Below are 19,480 nucleotides of genomic sequence, written 5' to 3'. Positions count from 1 at the left end.
GATGATCTATAGATTGTAGCTTTACTTGTAGTTTAAAATCAATAAATATTTATCAATTTTGCATTACTACCGGCAGTGGAAATTTTTTTTTAAACGAAATAAAATAACACAAAAGAATCGTTTTTGGCATTGAAAAATGGGCACAACTTTTTCAGATACCAATACTGATTAATCGTCCCAACATTATAATATATATATATATAGTTGAGGTATGTACAACAATTTCATCATTATTTTATTGTGTGAATGTGTGTTCTTGTAGTATGTGGATACATAATATACACAGACCTAATAAATGTGAATAGACATCTTTTATTTTCATAAATAATGAAGACTCCTCTTGGATGTTCCAGATTGACCTGGAATATATATATATATATATATATATATATATATATATATATATATATATATATATATAGTAGAATCCCGGGATATGGCAATAAAAATTAATAACAAAATACAGTGCAGTATATAATACACATGTATATAATCAAATAACATTAAAAATAACACCGTAAGGCGGGGCAAATACTGTAACCAGAGGTCGAAAAAAACATCACATTCCACACCGTAACCTGAAAAAAACGTATTCTAGGGCTGCTGCATCCCGAGGTTCTACTGTATATAATTAAAGAACTTTATCAGATCACAGCTTTAACACAAGTCACTCCAATAATCAAGAAAAATGTTACTAAAACCTTTTGGACATATAAAAAAAATCCTATCATATCAGTGTGCAATGTGGTCTAACTGGAAATAACAAAACATAAAATATATGTTCTATATTATGCTTATAGAACTCCATCCATAGTACGCAGTACACACAGACCTAATAAAAGTGAATAGATATATTTTATTATCATTTATAATGAAGACTTCTCTTGGACGCTTCGGAATTGACCTGAAATAGGTGATATTCATTCTTTTCCTTCTCTGGTTAATTGAACGACAACTTGATTAACAGTTGAAAATGGAATATTGAGATGCCAACTTTTCAGATTGACGCACATTACAGGCCATCTGAAACTGACAATTCTATCTATTTATTGATCTCCTGACAAAGCAGGGATTAGACCTAGTAATTTACTCCTGTTCGTCCATTTGTTTGTTCACACTTTTCTCAATAACCACGCCTTGTTTTTTTGTGAAATTTTGCACAAACATTAGTCATGGTGAAAGTAAATTTTTGCCAGAATGAATTTTCTGGGATAACTCTGGTTGCTTCCCTAGGCGCATTATAGGGGTAGAATTGTACCAAAATCATGGCGTGTCCACAAAGTTTTTAGACAATTTAAAAAAATGTATCAATACTTCAACTTAAGTTGAAAATCTTAATGTTTAAAGAATAGTAAGCCAATAGTCAAGTTTTTATTGTCTTCATAAACCGATTGTTTTTGTTCCTGTCTGACACAAGTACTTATAATCCTATTATTTTATTTTTGAAATAAATAAAACAGTGATATTAAAACTTTGATAAGAACTGATTAATAAGTAATAACAAAATTATTTTCATAGGTACTTCTTAAAATATTTTAATGAATTTATAAAATTGTTTAAAAACTTTTTATATATACAGGGTGTCCACAAAGTCTGGCTACATTATGTAGCCAGACATTGTTGGGCACTATGTAAATTATGTAGCCAGACTTTGTTGGGCACTATGTAAATTATGTAGCCAGACTTTGTGGACACCATGTACATATATATATATATATATATATATATATATATCACCAAAGATAAACAACAGCAGTAAGGAAAACATCTTTAAATAGGGTAGTAAAAAAATTACGAGGTGCCTTCAATAAGTTTCCAGACTTTTTTTGTACGGCCACTTTTATTGATAGTATATGCATGAAACTGTAGTTTCCTTTGAAGTAATCTCCTCCGGCTGTGATGTGCGAGTGTATCAATGACCCTTGCCACAGCCTCTTTCATCTCCTCAAGTATCTCATAACAACAGCCTCTAAGATTTTCTCTCGAGCTTAGGGAATAACCAAAAATCACACGGAATAAGGTCTGGACTATATTGTGGGTCTTGATGTCCATCTTAGTCAAATAGTCTGTGATAAGAATGGAGTGCTGGTGTAGGTGCAAATCTTCAGCATCTTCAGTTCCTTGCGAATAATTGTGTGTACAGTTCCCACACTGATATCAAACTGTGCACTTATTGTCTTTATAGACACACGGTGGTCCTTATCCATAAAATTCTTTATTTGGCCAATCATCTCTGGTCTTCTGACTTCTTTGCTCCTCCCACACCTCTCATTATCTCTCACAGATTCCCTGCCTTCCTTGAATATCTTATGCCACTCAAAAACTGATGCTCAATTCACACAAGATGGTCCAAAAGCAGTCTGAAGCATTCCATATGTTTCTGTGGCATTTATTCCAAGTTTAAAACTGAATCTTATTGCATATCGTTCTTCTAAAATGTCCTCACGTCCAGATTGCATTTTTGAAATTCACTAGCTATGACAATCAGGCTTTAGTAGAGTGTATTCCAATTCCTGCTGTAGCTGTTCATTTGAACCTGAAATCATAAAGGATATATAGCAATAACATACTGAATTTTCAAGATTCTTTTCAGGACAATTTTAAATGTGTGTACAAAAAAGTCTGGAGTCTTATTTAAGACACCTCATAATTGGAGCAAAAAGTAAATCTGATAGTTGGAACATTTTCTTGTTTTTTAAGGGAGTTGGTGTTTGATAAATATTATTGAGGAGTAGTTTTTTTACCAATAAGTAACAGACGAGGTCGTAATAAGGGGAAGTAATCAGTGATTGTTTTGATAGTTTCCATGTGTATTAGGATGTCTGCCCTTGTCCATTGAGCCATTGATTTAATTTTTTTTTTCACCTTCATTGAAACAGTAAAATTTGATTTTCTTGAATAAAAAAAATACTTGATCAAATTACATAATTTTTGGGATTTTTATCTTCATCCCGTGACAGGTATGTGCATCATACAGATATCTCTGTATTCATTTTACTTTTAAATGCTGTGATAAGTGCCAATCTGAATATGCACCAATTCTGTCATGTTCATGTGGTGGCTCCTTTGTGTAGTACCTGATTATATAAAAAGAAACCAATGCCAACAAACTAAATGACTAGGCAAGATACACCGGCTTATATTAATTGTTATCCTTGATGTCTGTCTAAAATTGCTTGTTTAAAATACCCAGTGTTCTCTTTTTTTTATTTTTTTATTTTTACAAAGACGTCACCTCTTATCAAGACCCCAAGGCAACCTGAAGATAAGGTTTAATGAGTGTACAGTAGTTATTCAGACAATATCGTAGTAATCGTTAGTAGTGGAAATTTAATAAATTGGATTACTTAAGAACTTGTTTATGTTGAACTTGAAAACCACATTGTAGTCAGCTGGAAAGCAGGCAAACAGAACAGTTCCACAAGCGTGCAGTTCTAAGAAAGATACTTTGTTCATGGAATCCACGTTTAGGTTTAGGCACAGATAAAGAGTGGGGAAATTATTGATAATGGTTTCAGATAGACTAGTGTTTTTTCATGAAAGTTTGGTAAGGACGAACCATAGACTGGATCTGAAACGAGCATTTGCCATGAAAATAACGATTAAGCAGAGATAGGCTAGCAATGTTTTTCCACTGCATTACATCCTTTCTTCTCTGCAACTTCTCACGGGCATGATGTTGCTTGTCTCAATCTTTTCTATGAATACTATTATTGTTTGTATTCTTCAGAATTGTCTGATCTATTTTCCTTTGTTACAGCTCGTTTAACTTGTTGTTCTAGTGGTCTTCATCAATTTGCTGATTTGATAACTTATTGTAATACAGTTTCCTATTCCAGTAACTTCTTTCCAAGAACTGCATGCTTGTGGAACTCTCTTCCTGCTGATTGTTTCCTCCTACCTATAGCCTTCCCCTTTTCAAAATTAGGGTCAATATCTATCTCTTTGCAATAGTCATGTTTCATTCTTGTTAGCTACTTACATCAATTGTTCTTGTATCTTGTCTGGAATGATTTCAGTAAAAAAAAAAGAATCGCCTACCATTTAGGATTAGATGATTTGTGTTCATATAGTTTTTTCAGTTTCCATAAAAAACAAAGTGATCATAATAAAATGTCCATTTTCTTTTTATTCTAACTAATTGGAGAATAATCATTCGTATTTCCAATAATTCAGTTTGAAACAGACTGAGAGATTTATTATTTTTATGTCTTTTCCATTTGTTTTTCATAGATTTTCATTTCTCTTTTCTGTCTTTTTTTTTTTTTTTTTTTTAAATTTTTGAAAACCTTTATTTGCAACATTCTTTTGTTTTTCCTATTACTCTTGTGTTCAGCGAAACACACCAGAAGATGACAACACACCAATAAGCAGACGAGAATTTATGTTGAGACTTTTGGCCACACCCAGAAACTCTGAGCTTCGATGCCAAGTAAGATTAAGTTCATTTTTACTTCTTTTCATGGGATCTTGTATAAACAGACACCTCAGAATGAGATACTGAAAATAAAGATATTTTTTTTTATTTCATTCAAGTTGATTTTTATGAAATTTAGTTTTAGAAAGTTGATTTTTGGGTTTTCGATTTAGTAATTTCATAATGTTGAATTTTCTGTCATGTCCATCTATGAATCTGGCATTTAATGAAATTTTTTAATTAGTTTAATGAAATGTTTTTGAAAAAGATACCTTTTATTTCATAAGAAACCCTATATGCATGTATATATAAATGATAACTAGAAATTTGAAAAAAATAAACACCTGATATATCCAAAGAAGTTAGAATTAAATTGTGAACACACAGAAACACATGCTTCATTTCTGGATTTAGATATAAAAATTGAAGATGAAATATTTATAAAATGTTTGGTAAAAGAAATTCCTTCCCCTTACAAATAGTTTGTATGGTGCATAAAAATAGCACGTTTTTATAGGCGCATTATGTCAGAGTTTGTGAGAATAGCTCGGATTACCTTAAAATCAACAGATTTTTTATACCCCCCCAATCTCTATCTTAAAAATAAGAATGATTAAACAAGGTGATAAAAGTAAAATATTTAAACAGTTAAATAAAACATTTGCTTTTAAATCATGTTAAATGATTCAAAGTAAATTAATAGATAAAATCCAAAGTACATTAGTAATGTATAATGTATCTTAACATATACATAAAAAAATCTTGTGTATATATTTATATTTTTAATTTTTATATATTTTTTTAACAACTAATAAATATAGAGATATTATAAGTAAATAATGATGTAAATATAAGAATAAAAATAGTAATAACAAAAAAAAGGGTGGGTGTTAAATAGTACAATGGATTCTTCTGAACCATATAAATGCAGCATCTTTGTACATAACAATTACTTTTCTTTTATTTGGAGACAAGAACATATGACACTGCAATTTTTATCTGTATAATTTTTGTTATTTTTGATTGTATACTTTTCAATAATGTTCTTTTTTATATTCTACTAGCGAGGGGTAACCGGTGTTGCCCGGGTGTTTGGATGTGTGTGTGTTTTTGGGTAAATCAAAACTCCGGGGAGGGGTTGTTAAAATTAAAAAAAGAAGTTTTGGTAGGTGAATATGAGGATCGAACCCGAACCCGAACCCTTGAGGCGAAGTTGGAAATTAAAGTGTGAAAAAAAAAAACGTGTGACAGTAACCATTGGGTCACCGCGAGATACTAACGGAAATACGTTTGAATTTATTTAATTACTTAGATTTGGCAGGTGCACGTTTTAATGACTTAATGAGGTCAACTTTGACTGTGGGATAGTATTTCATTTACTGCGAGAACGCTTTTGTTTTTATTTTCCCCAAGATGTTTGAGGGGGAGGAACAGCTCCCCTTGTCCAAATTGAATAGCAATTGTCTGATATAAGGAAAATATTTCCACATTGATCAAAGCTGATTGCTTTCGGACATTTCCGGCAATCACCACCGGAAAAATACCGCCAGAATTAGTCTCGCTTTTATTATACGAAAAAGCCTAATCCACATGCGGCGAGCGAAAACTGTTGAATATTTATCTTCCCAAAGTCCAGCAAATTAAATAGACAGGTGAGCTCCATTGTTAACTCGGAGATATTATGATTTATATGTGATATAAAAAATTTTAAGAAGTTGTGAAAAAAGCCTTTCTTGGACATACAAAAAGTGAACATACATTTTCGCTTTTATATATATATACTAGCGAGGGGTACCTGGCGTTGTTTGGGGGGGGGGTTAAAAAAAAAAAGTAAGTATGAGGATCGAATCCGAACCATTGAGGCAAAGTTGTAAATTAAAGTGTGAAAAAAAAAAAAGTGCGATATTAACCATTGCCCCACCGCGAGATGCTAACGGAAACACGTTTGAATTTAATTTAATTAGTTGGATTTAGCAGGTGCCCGTTTTAATGAGTTAATGAGGTCAACTGCGGGATAGTATTCATTTACTGCTGAACGCTTTTTTTCCCACCCCCCAAGATGTTATAGGAAAAAGACTAACCCACATGCGGCGAGCGACAAATATTGAATATTTATCTTCCCGAAATCGAGCAAATTAAATAGACAGGCGAGCTTCGTTGTAAAGTGTGAGATATTACGATTTGTATGTGATATAAAAAGTTTTAAAAAGTTGTGAACCGACCGCTTCCCTGAAAGAAGCCTTTTGTAGACACACAGAAAAAGCGAACACACATACATACATACATACATTTTCGCTTTTATATTTATAGATATTTCAATAAATCGCTTCAAAATAGAAATACTTAATGACAAAAAAGCGAAGGTACTGTTTTACCTCATCACTTGTTTCGGTAGCGCCATGCAGAAAATTAAGGAAGATGCTAACTTTCATTTACTCAAAACATGTAGCAGTCCTGGATATGACCTTAAACTATATCCGATGGTGAGGCCCCAGCTTCCAGGCTTTGGGGAGTGTGGAGTCACCCTTTAATTGTCATTCCTCCCAGGTCCACTCTGACCTGAAGTGGTAGTACCTGTTAGGGTCCCAATTATGGGTTAAATAGAAACCGACTTGAAAAAAAAATATTCTATTAAAAAATTATTCTTCAAAATAACTGGATTCGGCATTAAATAACCTGAAAAGGGTTGATATGCCTTAAAACAACCAACCTAATCCAAATAATCCGAAACATGTAGCACATTTATCATTTTTTTTTTTTTTTTTTTTTTTTTAATAAACGAGTCACCACTTATCAAGGCCCGGATGCCACCCGAGGATAAGGGTTAATGAGTTTAGAGGGACGGTTCATGAAGAACTTGTTTATGTTGGACTTGAAGACAATCAAATTGTAGTCAGGCAAAAGGAAGAGAGTTCCATAGGCGTGCAGTTCTAAGAAAGAATCTTGTTTCTTTTATCTTATTTAAAAAATTTCTTTTCAAGCAAAGTTAAAGTAAATGGATTTGGAAAAGATGTTCAGATAATTCATAATCGCAGTGTTTATAATTAAAGAATATGAACTTGCAAATAGAAATAAAATTGAATAGAAAATGATGACTTTTATTAAAAAGAAATTCAAAACAAATACTCAACATTTTTTCATTTAAAAACAAAATTGAATAGAAAATGATGACTTTTATTAAAAAGAAATTCAAACCAAATACTCAACATTTTTTCATTTAAAAATAAAATTGAATAGAAAATGATGACTTTTATTAAAAAGAAATTCAAAACAAATACTCAACATTTTTTCATTTAAAAACAAAATTGAATAGAAAATGATGACTTTTATTAAAAAGAAATTCAAAACAAAAACTCAACATTTTTTCATTTAGAAACAGAAGTGTACTTTGTTCTAAAATTGGCATTTCACAGACGGGTAACCATTTTCTTTTTTTGTTTTTGTGAGGTGGGGGTGAGTGGAAGGAGGGGAGGATGTATAAGTTCAAGCTTAGACATATTTTTGGAGTGATGTTGACTTAATTTGAAATTTTTATTTCAGGGTCTCAACTTTCAAATGGCTAACTTGTCTCGTCTTGATTTGCGGTCAATAAATTTCAAATATGCTATTTTAAGAAAAGCAAATCTCTCGGGAGCTAATCTTTCTAATTGCAATTTTGAACGAGCTGATCTTTCTGGTGCTGTCTTAGACGTAAGTGATCATTTTTTTTTTTCTTCTGCTTTTATAACTTTTAAAAGAAATTCGTCTTCAGATTGTAAGAAGAAACCTTCTCAATCACCGATAGTCATGACTAATAATGCACTACCTAAGAGTTCTTTATTTAAACTCCTTGACTTAACATTCGCAGGCAATATGAATTAGAACACATACATTGTCAAAGTTGCTGCAAAGAAAGTGGCCTCTCTCTACTGTGTTATAAAATCATTCGCATCAGAGAGTATCCTATATCTTTACAAAGCCACGGTTCACTCATGCATGGAGTATTTTAGCCACATCTGTACTATTGCATCTACCACAAGTCTCTCTCTCTCTCTGTCTCTCTCTCTCTCTCTTTCTTAGACAGGGCCCAAAAAGGAACCTCCAATCTAATAGGTTCCAGTTGTTCAAAATTCTATACAGATTTCCAAGTTCAACAAGAAATGCCTGTAGGAGGTTACATTGGCTGAAATGTGAGAATATACCAAAGCGTGTATGAGAAAATATTAGTAGCAGCAGCCATTAAAGCACATATGAAAATTAGCAAGTGTGTGCAAACTTGCGTCACAAGAAAAAGAAAAGAAAAAAAAAAAGGACAGCATATGGTTGAGGGGGAGGAGCAGGTTATGTGCCGGGCAAGATGGATGTATAAAGACGAAGAGAAAGACTTTTAAAAAGTACATTTGGATGCAAAGAACTTTTGAAAAATAATGAAATGCATTGTTTTGGAGAAACCACAAATAAATGCATTTCATTTGCACTTTTTAAAAAAATGCTGAGTCAGATTTTTGTTTGTTTGTTTTTTTTTTTATTATTTATGCTTCTTCCTTTGGGACAGTGCCGGACGGCATATGGGGTCCGAGAGGTTTGGAATGTAACGATGTAGTTGAAAAGTAATGGCCACAGGTCAAAAATGACCTTCAAGTTGAGAAAAATAGTCTGAATAATCCAAATTATTGATCCTCATTTAAAAAATCTGAAAACCGTTTTTAACTTTGTAGATTTGTGCAGCTGCATTGAAAGTAAACTGAAGATCTACTTCCTACTCTCCCTAATTATCAGAACATTTATTGAATTAAATTATTTTTTAATCAATATTTATTGTTTATGTAATTAATTAAAATTTAAAAATAAATTAAAACACTGTTTATAGATAAAGTAAATAACTTGAAACACTCACTAGTAGGAAAATATATGCTTTTTTTTTTTTTTTTTTTTTTTTTTTTTTTTTTTTTTTTTTGTAAAATTTTTTCTTCAAAACAACTTCAATACCTCATTATAGCAGCTAAGGATTTTTATCCTCGGTCCCTAAAATCAAGAGAGATTATATCATTCCTGTAATCACCTTAATTGTGGTGTAATGCTGGTTCTGCCATGGTTTTTCCTATTTCTCAACTTCAAAATCTCAGCTAAGACTTACTCCATCATTTGCAACTCTCTTCCTCTTGTCATGACCTTTCTCCAGCATCTTAATCTACATTTCCCTGGAAATCAGAGACTTTTGTTTCATTTCTCTGCTCACTGACATTAGTAAAAAAAAAGAAAAAGATAAACTTTGCTGTGATGTCTGCTACTGCTTTGTGTTATCTATACAACAAGATTCCACCTGTTTACATGACGAATTGGCATCTGGATAATGTGCTGGTGACAAGAATTTGTTGAACATAGAGGTACATGACCAAACTTATACAGTTGGAAAACCCTACACAATGACGGAAATCATATGCTACCCCCCCCCCCAATATTCGCTTACACAAAAACAATTGTAGCCTTTTATAAAGATGTATGATTGGATAAAAAATTATTATAAACTCGTATTTTGAGGTGGTTATTGTTTAAAAAAAAATGGCTTTCATAGATTGAAGTTTATTTGTTCTAAATATGTTGGATTGCAGAAAAGATAGGGAATTTTATTAATGATTACATGGGTGAGATTTTTTGTTGGATTCACTCTGTATATTTCGGCCAATAGAATCACCAACCTTCTTCATGCATATTGTTTATTCATGGTGATGTTCTCATATATATCGATATGCTTGGTGTTAATTAGTTGTTTAAGTTGATGTTTAACTACATGCTTAAATCTGATAAACTAGTTATTTTGATGCTCAAATTTATGAAAACTCTTGCATAGCATGACATAATTAACGATAGTGTTGTTGGGCCTAAATTATAAGAGTCATCTCTCTTGGATCAGATCGAAATTATCTTGAATCTTTACTAGGGCTGTGACAAGAGAATATTCTTATCATTGTTTTGACTCTCGAGTATATATCCGACAGATATACACAATTAATCAATCAAGAACCACATCACTCTATCTAAAAACATTATAAAATATTAACATATGTATACCTGAGAGTCAAAATAATGAAAAGAATATTCTCTTGTCATAGCCCTAACCATTACTAGCTAATGAGTAAATGCACTCTACTATTTCCAGACCCAGAATGTATCAAAATTTACCCATGTGCAAATTTAGAACTGGTATTCTTTCTCTTTCTGGTTTGAAGCAATCAGACGGATTACCAATCTTGGTTCACCTTTTACTAACTCCAGTAGTATCTGTTTTCCAGACTTCCTTTATTCTGGCCGAAGCCAGACACAACTTCCAGATCAGCTTACCATTTTTGCGCAGATATCACCAACAAAGCTGCATTTTCTTGTACAATGCTCATTCTTTCACTCTGGCAATACACATTTTTTAATTTAGTAACTGACTACGTCTGATTTCCCCCTTTTATTAATTATGCTTTGTGTATCTGTTTGTTTTTGTTAAACTGTTGCAGTGGAAATAAATATGATTAAAAAAATAAACTGTTAACTATTCTGTACTTTCAAGAATATATTGTTAACTATTCTGTACTTTCACCTAACAATTTTTGCGGTTAGACGTCACACTGCAGTCCAAACTCAATGGAGTGTGTAAATATCTCTACTAGACAATCTGTAAAAAGTTGAATATCTAGTGCAGCAGCAAGTTTTGGGAACATGTTTACCAGAAATAACAGTTGGAAATAAGTTATACACCATCCACTATGACTATGCAATTCCTACAGCTAAGTATCTAGAAAACAGAGCCATAAAACTTGACATAGACAAGAAGAAGAAAGAAGCAACCTTAGTAGAAGTTAGTGTCCTCTATGATACTGGGTTAAACAGAGCTGAAAGGGAAAAGATAATGAAATACCAAAGTCTTATGTGTGACTTGAAGAGAAACTGGAATCTTAGGAAGATCTCTATCATTCCAGTTATTATAAGAGCAGATGGATTTCTGAAAAAGAATTTCAAAAACTACCTGGAAAATATACCCAATGGACCAAGTGCAAGAAAGATTCAAACAATTGCACTTAAAGGGACAATCAAAATCTTAAAAAACATCTCTTAATTGGAATATCTGAGTTAGCGATTGAACAAGAAAATAAAAAAAACAACACCAAATTCACCACATTCTCTAAAAACGTTTTTTATTTAAGCAGGCACCATCTCCTTTGCATATGAGGTTTCACGTTACTTCATGAGATCCATCAGTGGCAGCTATTCTTTTTTTCTTTTTTGCCTATAAATGGATCCTACACACTACACAAAATCAGGGGTTTGTTACCAATTTTTAACTGTCATTATTTATTATGAGTGATGACCAAGCATTTTATCACACTTTTATAGATAATGTTTTGTATATCCCGCTTTCTTATGTTTGTCTTTGTCAAACTGTCGCAGCAGGAATATATATATATATTATAATGTAAATCCAAACGTTTCTTAATTATTACCCTTTTTCTCACTTTTTTTTTTTTAAAATTCCGACCTCATGTATACTAAAACGCAACATACAAAGAGGTTAATGTAGTTTGCTTGAAGCATTGTTTAAAATATAAAAGAAATTTACATTTATAGGAGGCAAAATAATGCAAAGATGTAATGGATAGACTCAAACTGAAGCAACTTAAGATATCATGATGAAACAGGTTATGCAGTTTCACCTTTATTTATTCAATACATGTGTGTGTATATATAATCTCTAGATTGCGATTTAACTCCCTTATTTCGTTCCTGATGTTTTCTTCAATTCTTGCAGGGTTTGGGGTTTGTTAACATAGACTCTTTCTTTAAGATATCTCCATAAGAAAAAGTCTGGGAACATGGTGGCCATTTAACATTGCCATAGCAAGATATAGTGTTGCCAAAGCATTGCCTGATTTTGGTAAAACAATTTCACAACTTGCGTACGTTGTTCAATGCTATATTCATCCATAATTGATTTCCAAAATATTATCTGTAAAATATCTGAAATAGAGAAAAAAAAAATAATCATTAATGATAAAATGACAAAGATTTTCAACCCTTCATTGACTTTTTGGACACCCTGTATAAACCTAAATTTCTTTTATATACAACATACAAAATAGTGACCAATATAAATCTAAAAATGTAGTCGCTATAAAACTCCAAAAATATATCTACTTTACAATGCCTCATTCCCAAAATATGGGCAATGAAATCTTTTTTACTTTTTTCTTTTAAAATTTGTTTGTTTCTTTCTTTGTAGTGTGCTAATCTCCTAGGAATAAAAATGGTTTGTGCTAACCTCGAAGGTTCTAGCTTACGAAGCTGTAATTTTGAAGATCCTGCTGGTCAAAAGGCCAATATGGAAGGTAAATAAATCTAATCCATCCAAATTGATTAAAAAAAAAGGAAAAAAAAATGATTACTGGGCACAGCAACTTTATAATCTATATATCTATAAAAGTGAGAATGTAAGAACATTTCTCAACCTATATACTCAACGAATTTTTGATCTAACGACGTGAAATTTGGTATATAGGGTATTCAGACATGTGGAAAACTTTTTAATTGGTTTTCATCCGAAAAAAAAGGACTGCTAAATGGTCAAAATTGAAAAACTGGTCCGTGAGGGAGGGGGGTCTCAAATTTTTATCTGTTTGCTAACTGTTTCATGAATGCACATGCGCGAATCATGCACGTGACAGATTCCTTATTTTAAGAATAAGTAGGTTTGAAAACATTTTAAATTAGTGTCAATCTAGCCTAATGGTTATTGTACTTGACTCGCTGTCTTTAAGTTTTGGTTTTGATCTCAGCTAGAATATTTTTATTTTTTTTTATTTACAAAAAGTGAACTGATTAGACAAAACATAATACTCGCATGCACATGTCTCAGTTTCTGCATTAATTGAAATATAATATTTATGTGTATTTTACGACCGGGCAATGCTGGGTGGCCTGCTAGTTTTATATATTTGGGAAAATTTCCTAATTCTTTGAATGACTCAATTGTTTTAGCAAATAAAATCGATTTATCTAGGTTGTTTTATCTTCTTCCAATTTTATTTTAATTTTATTAAAGTATATTCATGTTAATCATTCCACAAATAAATTTTTTCTTCCAATTTTATTTTAATTTTATTAAAGTATATTCATGTTAATCGTTCCATAAATAAATGTTTTCTTCCAATTTTATTTTAATTTTATTAAAGTATATTCATGTTAATCGTTCCATAAATAAATTTTTTCTTCCAATTTTATTTTAATTTTATTAAAGTATATTCAAGCTAATCGTTCCATAAATAATTTTTTTCCCCTAAAAATGCATCTGAATTCATTGCTCACTTTGATTTTGTGATTATTTATTAGTTTTTTTTTTTTTTGTGGATATCACTCTCGACAGTTAATGTAAGAAACTAAAAAAAGGAAATACTACTTCAAGATCAAAAACTAGCTAATGATAAATGTTAGATGTATAGATTCTTAACCCAGAAAACAACAGTTCTTTCTTCTTTGACAGAAATATCATTTATGGCATGTTAGAATTTAAGGACAAAATAAGGGAAGCAAAAGTTATAGGGTCCTGGATATGATCTTAAACTATATGTGATGGTGAGGCCACAGTTTGCGGGATTTGGGGAGCCACCCTTTAATTGCCATTGCTCCCAGATCCACTCTGACCCAGAGTGGTAGTACTTGTTAGGGTCCTAACTATGGGTTAAATAGAAACCGACTTGAAAAAAAAAATATTCTATTAAAAAAATCTTTCTTTAAATTAACTGGATTCGGCATTAAATAATCTGAAAAGAGTTGATATGCCGTAAAACAAAAACAACCAACCAACCAACCAACCAACCAACCAACCAACCAACAGCAAAAGTTATAAGGCTGCTAAAAGTGAACCAAAGGAAATTTTCAGATAAAATTTTAAAAAGAATCTGAAACCACTGGAAATTATACTGACATGTTCGAGGTTTCTACTTGTAAAAGCAGATAGAAAGCTATTGCAAATAGATTTAAAGGATTCTTTGTTGTGTTTTATATATTGAAACATGTCTAAACAATGATTTGCTACATGAGTATACATTGATAAAGTCTATGCGTTAAATTTGTTTGATTTTTACAATTTTTGTTTACTGTTGTAGGTGCACAGATGAAGAATGTAATTCTCGAGGGTAGTCATATGGCAAGTGTCAATTTACGGGTAGCAACTTTAAAAAATGCTAATTTGCAAAATTGTGACTTACGTGGGGCTGTGCTGGCTGGAGCAGACCTCGAGGTAAGTTTACCTATGGATGTTGCAAGTTCTTTCACAGTTTTACTATTTGGTTCATTGTATGACACCATGTAGCCCCACTGACAAGCCACCGACCCCAAACGTTGTGTGCCATGGCTTTCTCCTTCATCTTCTAGTTCTGGCTGTGTAGGCGTCTTGTTCACACTGGCAATTGTCGATGGGGTGCGCACGGGTCCACAAGTATAAAAATAAAATAAAACCCAAGAAAAACACAGACTCTGATGCTTCACATATATGTCGGTTGGACTCTGGGTCTGTGTGTCTACCTACTAAGGTTCACATCTACGTCCCGTTGAGGCTGGGTTTGTCTGTTGCACTCGGTTCATCTCAATCTCCCTAAGCTTTTTCGACCAGACCCGATCTGTCTTCAACTGTAGTCAAAGTCCAACTGTCATAAAGTCTTAACTCACAACTGTTGTAAAAAAAAAAACAAAAAACAAAATCACTGGATGTCCAGCCTTTGTTGTAAAAACAAAAAATGGAAAAAAGAAAAAAAAGGAAAAAAAAAAATTGTGAGAGATCATGACGATATGGCCATAAGAAGACAAAACGATGGAGAACAAAGCCATTCCACGCAGCGTTTGGGGTTGAGCTGTTGAGCAGGATAGTATGTGTTGTCGTACTCCTCCTTCTAATGATATTTTTTCCTTATTGAACTGACAAATAAATTCTTATATACCAATATTTATTTTATTTTGTTTTAAATTGCATTTATGCTTCATTCCCATATGCTGAGATTCTTATATCCTGACAAATCTTTATATAATGAATCTATCCATATTCTTTAATTCCATTTGATATATGTATATATATTCACTGAATAAATGATAAAAAAATCTTTTTTTCTAATAAATATTTTATAAATAGTCTCTTCCAATTGCTAATGATTTTCTTTTTCTAATTCTAAAATAAAAATTGTAAATTCATGCTTCGAGCTCTGTTATAATAATAAATTCAAGATAGTTGCCCAGCACCATCTTTCATTCGATCAAATATATCTTTGGAGGGACAGGATTCTATGGATATTAACTTTTTAGTAATTTTTTTTTCAAGTTTTCTGGATTTCTGCCATCCTTGCTTTGGATTTATTTATTTCACAAGATTGGCATCGTTTTGAAGCTTGACCCTTCGGACAACAAATATCGAAAAATTGCCTGCAAACATTAATTCCTTCACCCTCAATTGGGCAGTTTTCTACAGGGAGGGGTCGCTTTTTTTGCTAATATTTCTGAAAGTCATCCCCTCTTTTCGACTGACTAGCCTTAATTTAAACATTTGTCGCTTGTATAAATAAATCTCAATTTATGTATATATATACTAGTAGGGTGGGGGAGGGCTTTGCTCGGTTGTAAAATATGCTTAAGTATGATATTTTAATTTTTCCACATTTCGTATATGTTGTTATAGAATCATGATTTCAAAAGTAAAAAAAGAAAAGTATTTGGATGGCATCAACTAGAGTCGAAACCGAAATCAAAACTGTAGCATTCAAAGCTGATGACGTTACCACTGTACCAATGTGACATGTATATGAACTGATTAAAAACGAACTAAGATGAATGCACAAAATGTATAACGAATTTTTTCAATTTTGACCCATTTTTTGACCCCATAAAAACTGTTTTAACCGGTGAAAGACCTATAAAAGAATGGCCCATAAAAATCCAATCATTTGAGGTCCCTAAGTGTTACTCTACGGCTAGTTTCGGAAGAGTTTGAAAATATGAAGACAGACAGTGCCTTTTATATATATCTCTACAATTATATAAATGCAACTTTGTGTGTGTGTGTGTGTGTGTGTGTGTGTGTGTGTGAGTTCGTTCCTTAGAGACTCCGAAACGGCTGAACAGATTTTCTTTAAAATTTACAGAACATTAGTATATAAGTCTGGGAGTGATTTTAGTTAAGTTTTGTCTCAGAATACCCCCGATTACTATCTATAATTAAAACCATTATCTTAATTTTTCTATCATCGGTAAAGCCATTTTTTCCATGTTGTCGCTCAGCAACAATGATAAAATAACAGGCCATGCTGACTACAATATGGTCATCTTCAAGTCCAATATAAACAAGTTCTTGATGAGCCATTACACTTAAGTAATCTAATTTACTAAATTTACACTTCTAACTATTACTGTCATATTGTCTCTTTGACTACTGCACACTCTTTAACCCTTATCCTCGAGTGGCCTCTGGGCCTTCATAAGTGGTGATTTCTTTGTAAAAAAAAAAAAAATTTTACTGTGGGTAAGTTTATAGCATGTTTTTTTTTTTGTTTTGTTTTTTTTGCATGACATGGTCTGTAGGTTCAAACTCCACACATAAATTTCTTAATTTTTCTTTTTTTTCATTAACTGCAAACAATTTTATAAGACTTGAAAATTTATGCATTTTTTTTTTTTTTAGCAGTGCAAAAGTAAATTATGCTTCTGTTTTTGAACGTCCATTGAACAAGCAACTGATCCTGAAGGAATTTCAAAACAGTCTACACACATATTTAGTGAAAATATGATTCAGAGGTTTCTTATATGTCGGTTTTGCAAAACATAGTCCCCCCCCCCCCCCCCCCCCCAACAACCAAGCACAAGTACTATGCTCGGCAACATAAGATAAGGAATTTTGTGACACAGTTGACTAATTGTAAAACTATACAGTGACAACCACATAAATTCTTACAACGAATAGATATTCGATGTTGATCCTGTGGTTTCTTTCGCACACAGTGCAAGAAATCATGGTCTCTAAAACTTTGCCAAAATAGTAGGTTTTGAGCTGGAAGAATACCTGCTAAGGGGACAAATCAGAAATCAGATTGTTGCTAGCACGTTGCATCCACTGTGTGGGGACTACGTTGATCAGTAAGGTGTCAATATAAGTGAAATTTACGAAAATAATTTTAGGATTACAAAAAATATAAAAAAAGAAGAAAATATTGGAATTACTGAAGATACAGATCAAAATAAGCATTAAAAAAGCATCAAAGCAACCCCTGAGTAAGGCCAGGTAATACTGCTAGTATATATATATATATATTATATATATATATATATATATATATATATATATATATATATATATATATATATATATATATTAGTTTACTGCTAGACAGCTTTTTTTTATTTTTCGGTTCCAGCAATAAATTCATTAACTCAAAATGTGTTTTATATTTTTGCATCAATTGGTTTTTAGCTCGTATTTCTAAATCATTCTACAATGGTTTGTTCATTAGATTCTCCAAATAATCTCATTAATTGAAGTACAAACTATTTTAGAAATGAATCTCATTTGTAAATGGTAGATTTGCTTTATTTAAAAATTAATTTATTTAAGTAAAAAATTTTAATCGATTCTTTTTTTTTTTTTTTTTTTTTTTTTTTTTCTTTTTCAGAATTGTGATCTTTCTGGCTCTGATTTGCAAGATGCTAACCTTCGTGGAGCCAACCTGACTGGAGCCACTTTTGAACTGATGTTAAACGCCTTGCACATGTCGCAGACCCTCCGCTGACACGTGCGTGCCCCCTCACCTACAACTGCCGGAGAGGGGGCCAGACAATCACATGCTATGCTGCCACCATCCACAACAACAGATAGCCAAAACTGAGACCTGAAGAGGTGGGTTGGATACAGGCTGTTTGGATGGTGTTACATTCCTCGTTTCAAATTGTCCGCTAATGTGCAAGGCACCATCGTTGCTCCTTTCAATACCCCTGCAGGTGCTCCCTTTACCTAAATTTGTCGGTCTCTTGTTTTGGTGCTATTTTTTGTTTTTTTTTTCTTTTGCAAAAAATAATGATTATAGGATTTAAAATTTTTTTCTTTTGCAAAACACGCACAATCTTTTGAAATTTAAAACTCTGCACAGTTATACTGTAATAGCGAAATTAAAAAATTTTGATATTGAATTTCAAGACAAACCAACAGTCTTTACTTAATTGTCATGTTACAGTAATGAATATATCCAAAAATTACTAAAAATGATAGGTAGAAAAGAAATGATTAAAGAAAACGGCACTTCTACAGAATTGGGACGAGATTTTCGGAAATCATAAAACTGAATTCCACATGAAAACAATGGTATCTATGTATTCCTTATAGTTTAAAGATGATTATACTCAAAAAATTACAAAAATCGATAAGGTAGAAAATTATTTATTAAAAAAAATAAAAAAATAGAATTTGATGAAAACAACCGTAAAACACAGAGTTCAACAGGGAGGTAATTTTCCATTTGAATTAAATAAAGATGCCAGCAATTTTTCATCTGCTAACAAGATTCAAGTTGTTTTTTTAATAATTCATATTCAAATAATTTTGACTGCATAGTTTGGAAACTAACATTGTAACTTATTAGAATTGATAAAAAAAAAAAATCAGTTGAAACCATTGTTTTTTTTATCTGAAAACTCCATTTATCAACTACAAAATCTGTCCCTATGACGTAGAAACACCAAGAAAACAGTTTTTGACAAAATATTTCTAAAATAAAATGTTTGGCTAAAAAAAAAACACAATAGAGAGTTCCGAAGGGAGGTAATTAGTTTTTTAATTAATAACTTGTGCGTTTTGTCTTTAAGCATAATTGACTTACTTCCCTTGTTATTATGTCACATATTCCCAAAGAAATATGACGAAGGTTTTTTTTACGATAAAAATCGAAAGCGCATTTTTAAATAATGCAATAATATTTAAGTACTTCTGACAAGCCAATTAAGTAGCTTTTAGTTGAAATTCATACAAAATGTCAGTAGATATACCACTGTTTTTTTGTTTTTTTTTAATCA

At 31.9% G+C, this 19,480-nt stretch overlaps 1 protein-coding gene across 1 annotated transcript in view; it reads left to right on the top strand.

Annotated features, from left to right (window-relative positions):
• The window catches only part of LOC145242568 (BTB/POZ domain-containing protein KCTD9-like), an 86,713-nt gene extending 67,741 nt beyond the window's left edge, over window positions 1–18,972 (top strand). The window contains exons 8-12 of the mRNA XM_080105658.1: window positions 4,337–4,432; window positions 7,958–8,107; window positions 12,663–12,768; window positions 14,545–14,678; window positions 18,088–18,972. Of these exons, the coding sequence (XP_079961784.1) occupies window positions 4,337–4,432; window positions 7,958–8,107; window positions 12,663–12,768; window positions 14,545–14,678; window positions 18,088–18,204 (603 nt within the window). The 3' untranslated portion in view covers window positions 18,205–18,972. The remainder of the gene's footprint in view (window positions 1–4,336; window positions 4,433–7,957; window positions 8,108–12,662; window positions 12,769–14,544; window positions 14,679–18,087) is intronic.
• The last annotated feature ends 508 nt before the right edge of the window (window positions 18,973–19,480 follow it).

Source organism: Euprymna scolopes, chromosome 21 (genome assembly GCF_053919585.1).
Source record: "Euprymna scolopes isolate OS-2025 chromosome 21, ASM5391958v1, whole genome shotgun sequence".
NCBI classification, from domain to species: domain Eukaryota; kingdom Metazoa; phylum Mollusca; class Cephalopoda; order Sepiida; family Sepiolidae; genus Euprymna; species Euprymna scolopes.
The sequence above is the reverse complement of the archived record's forward strand: the minus strand, read 5'-3'. Positions and strand labels throughout refer to the sequence as shown.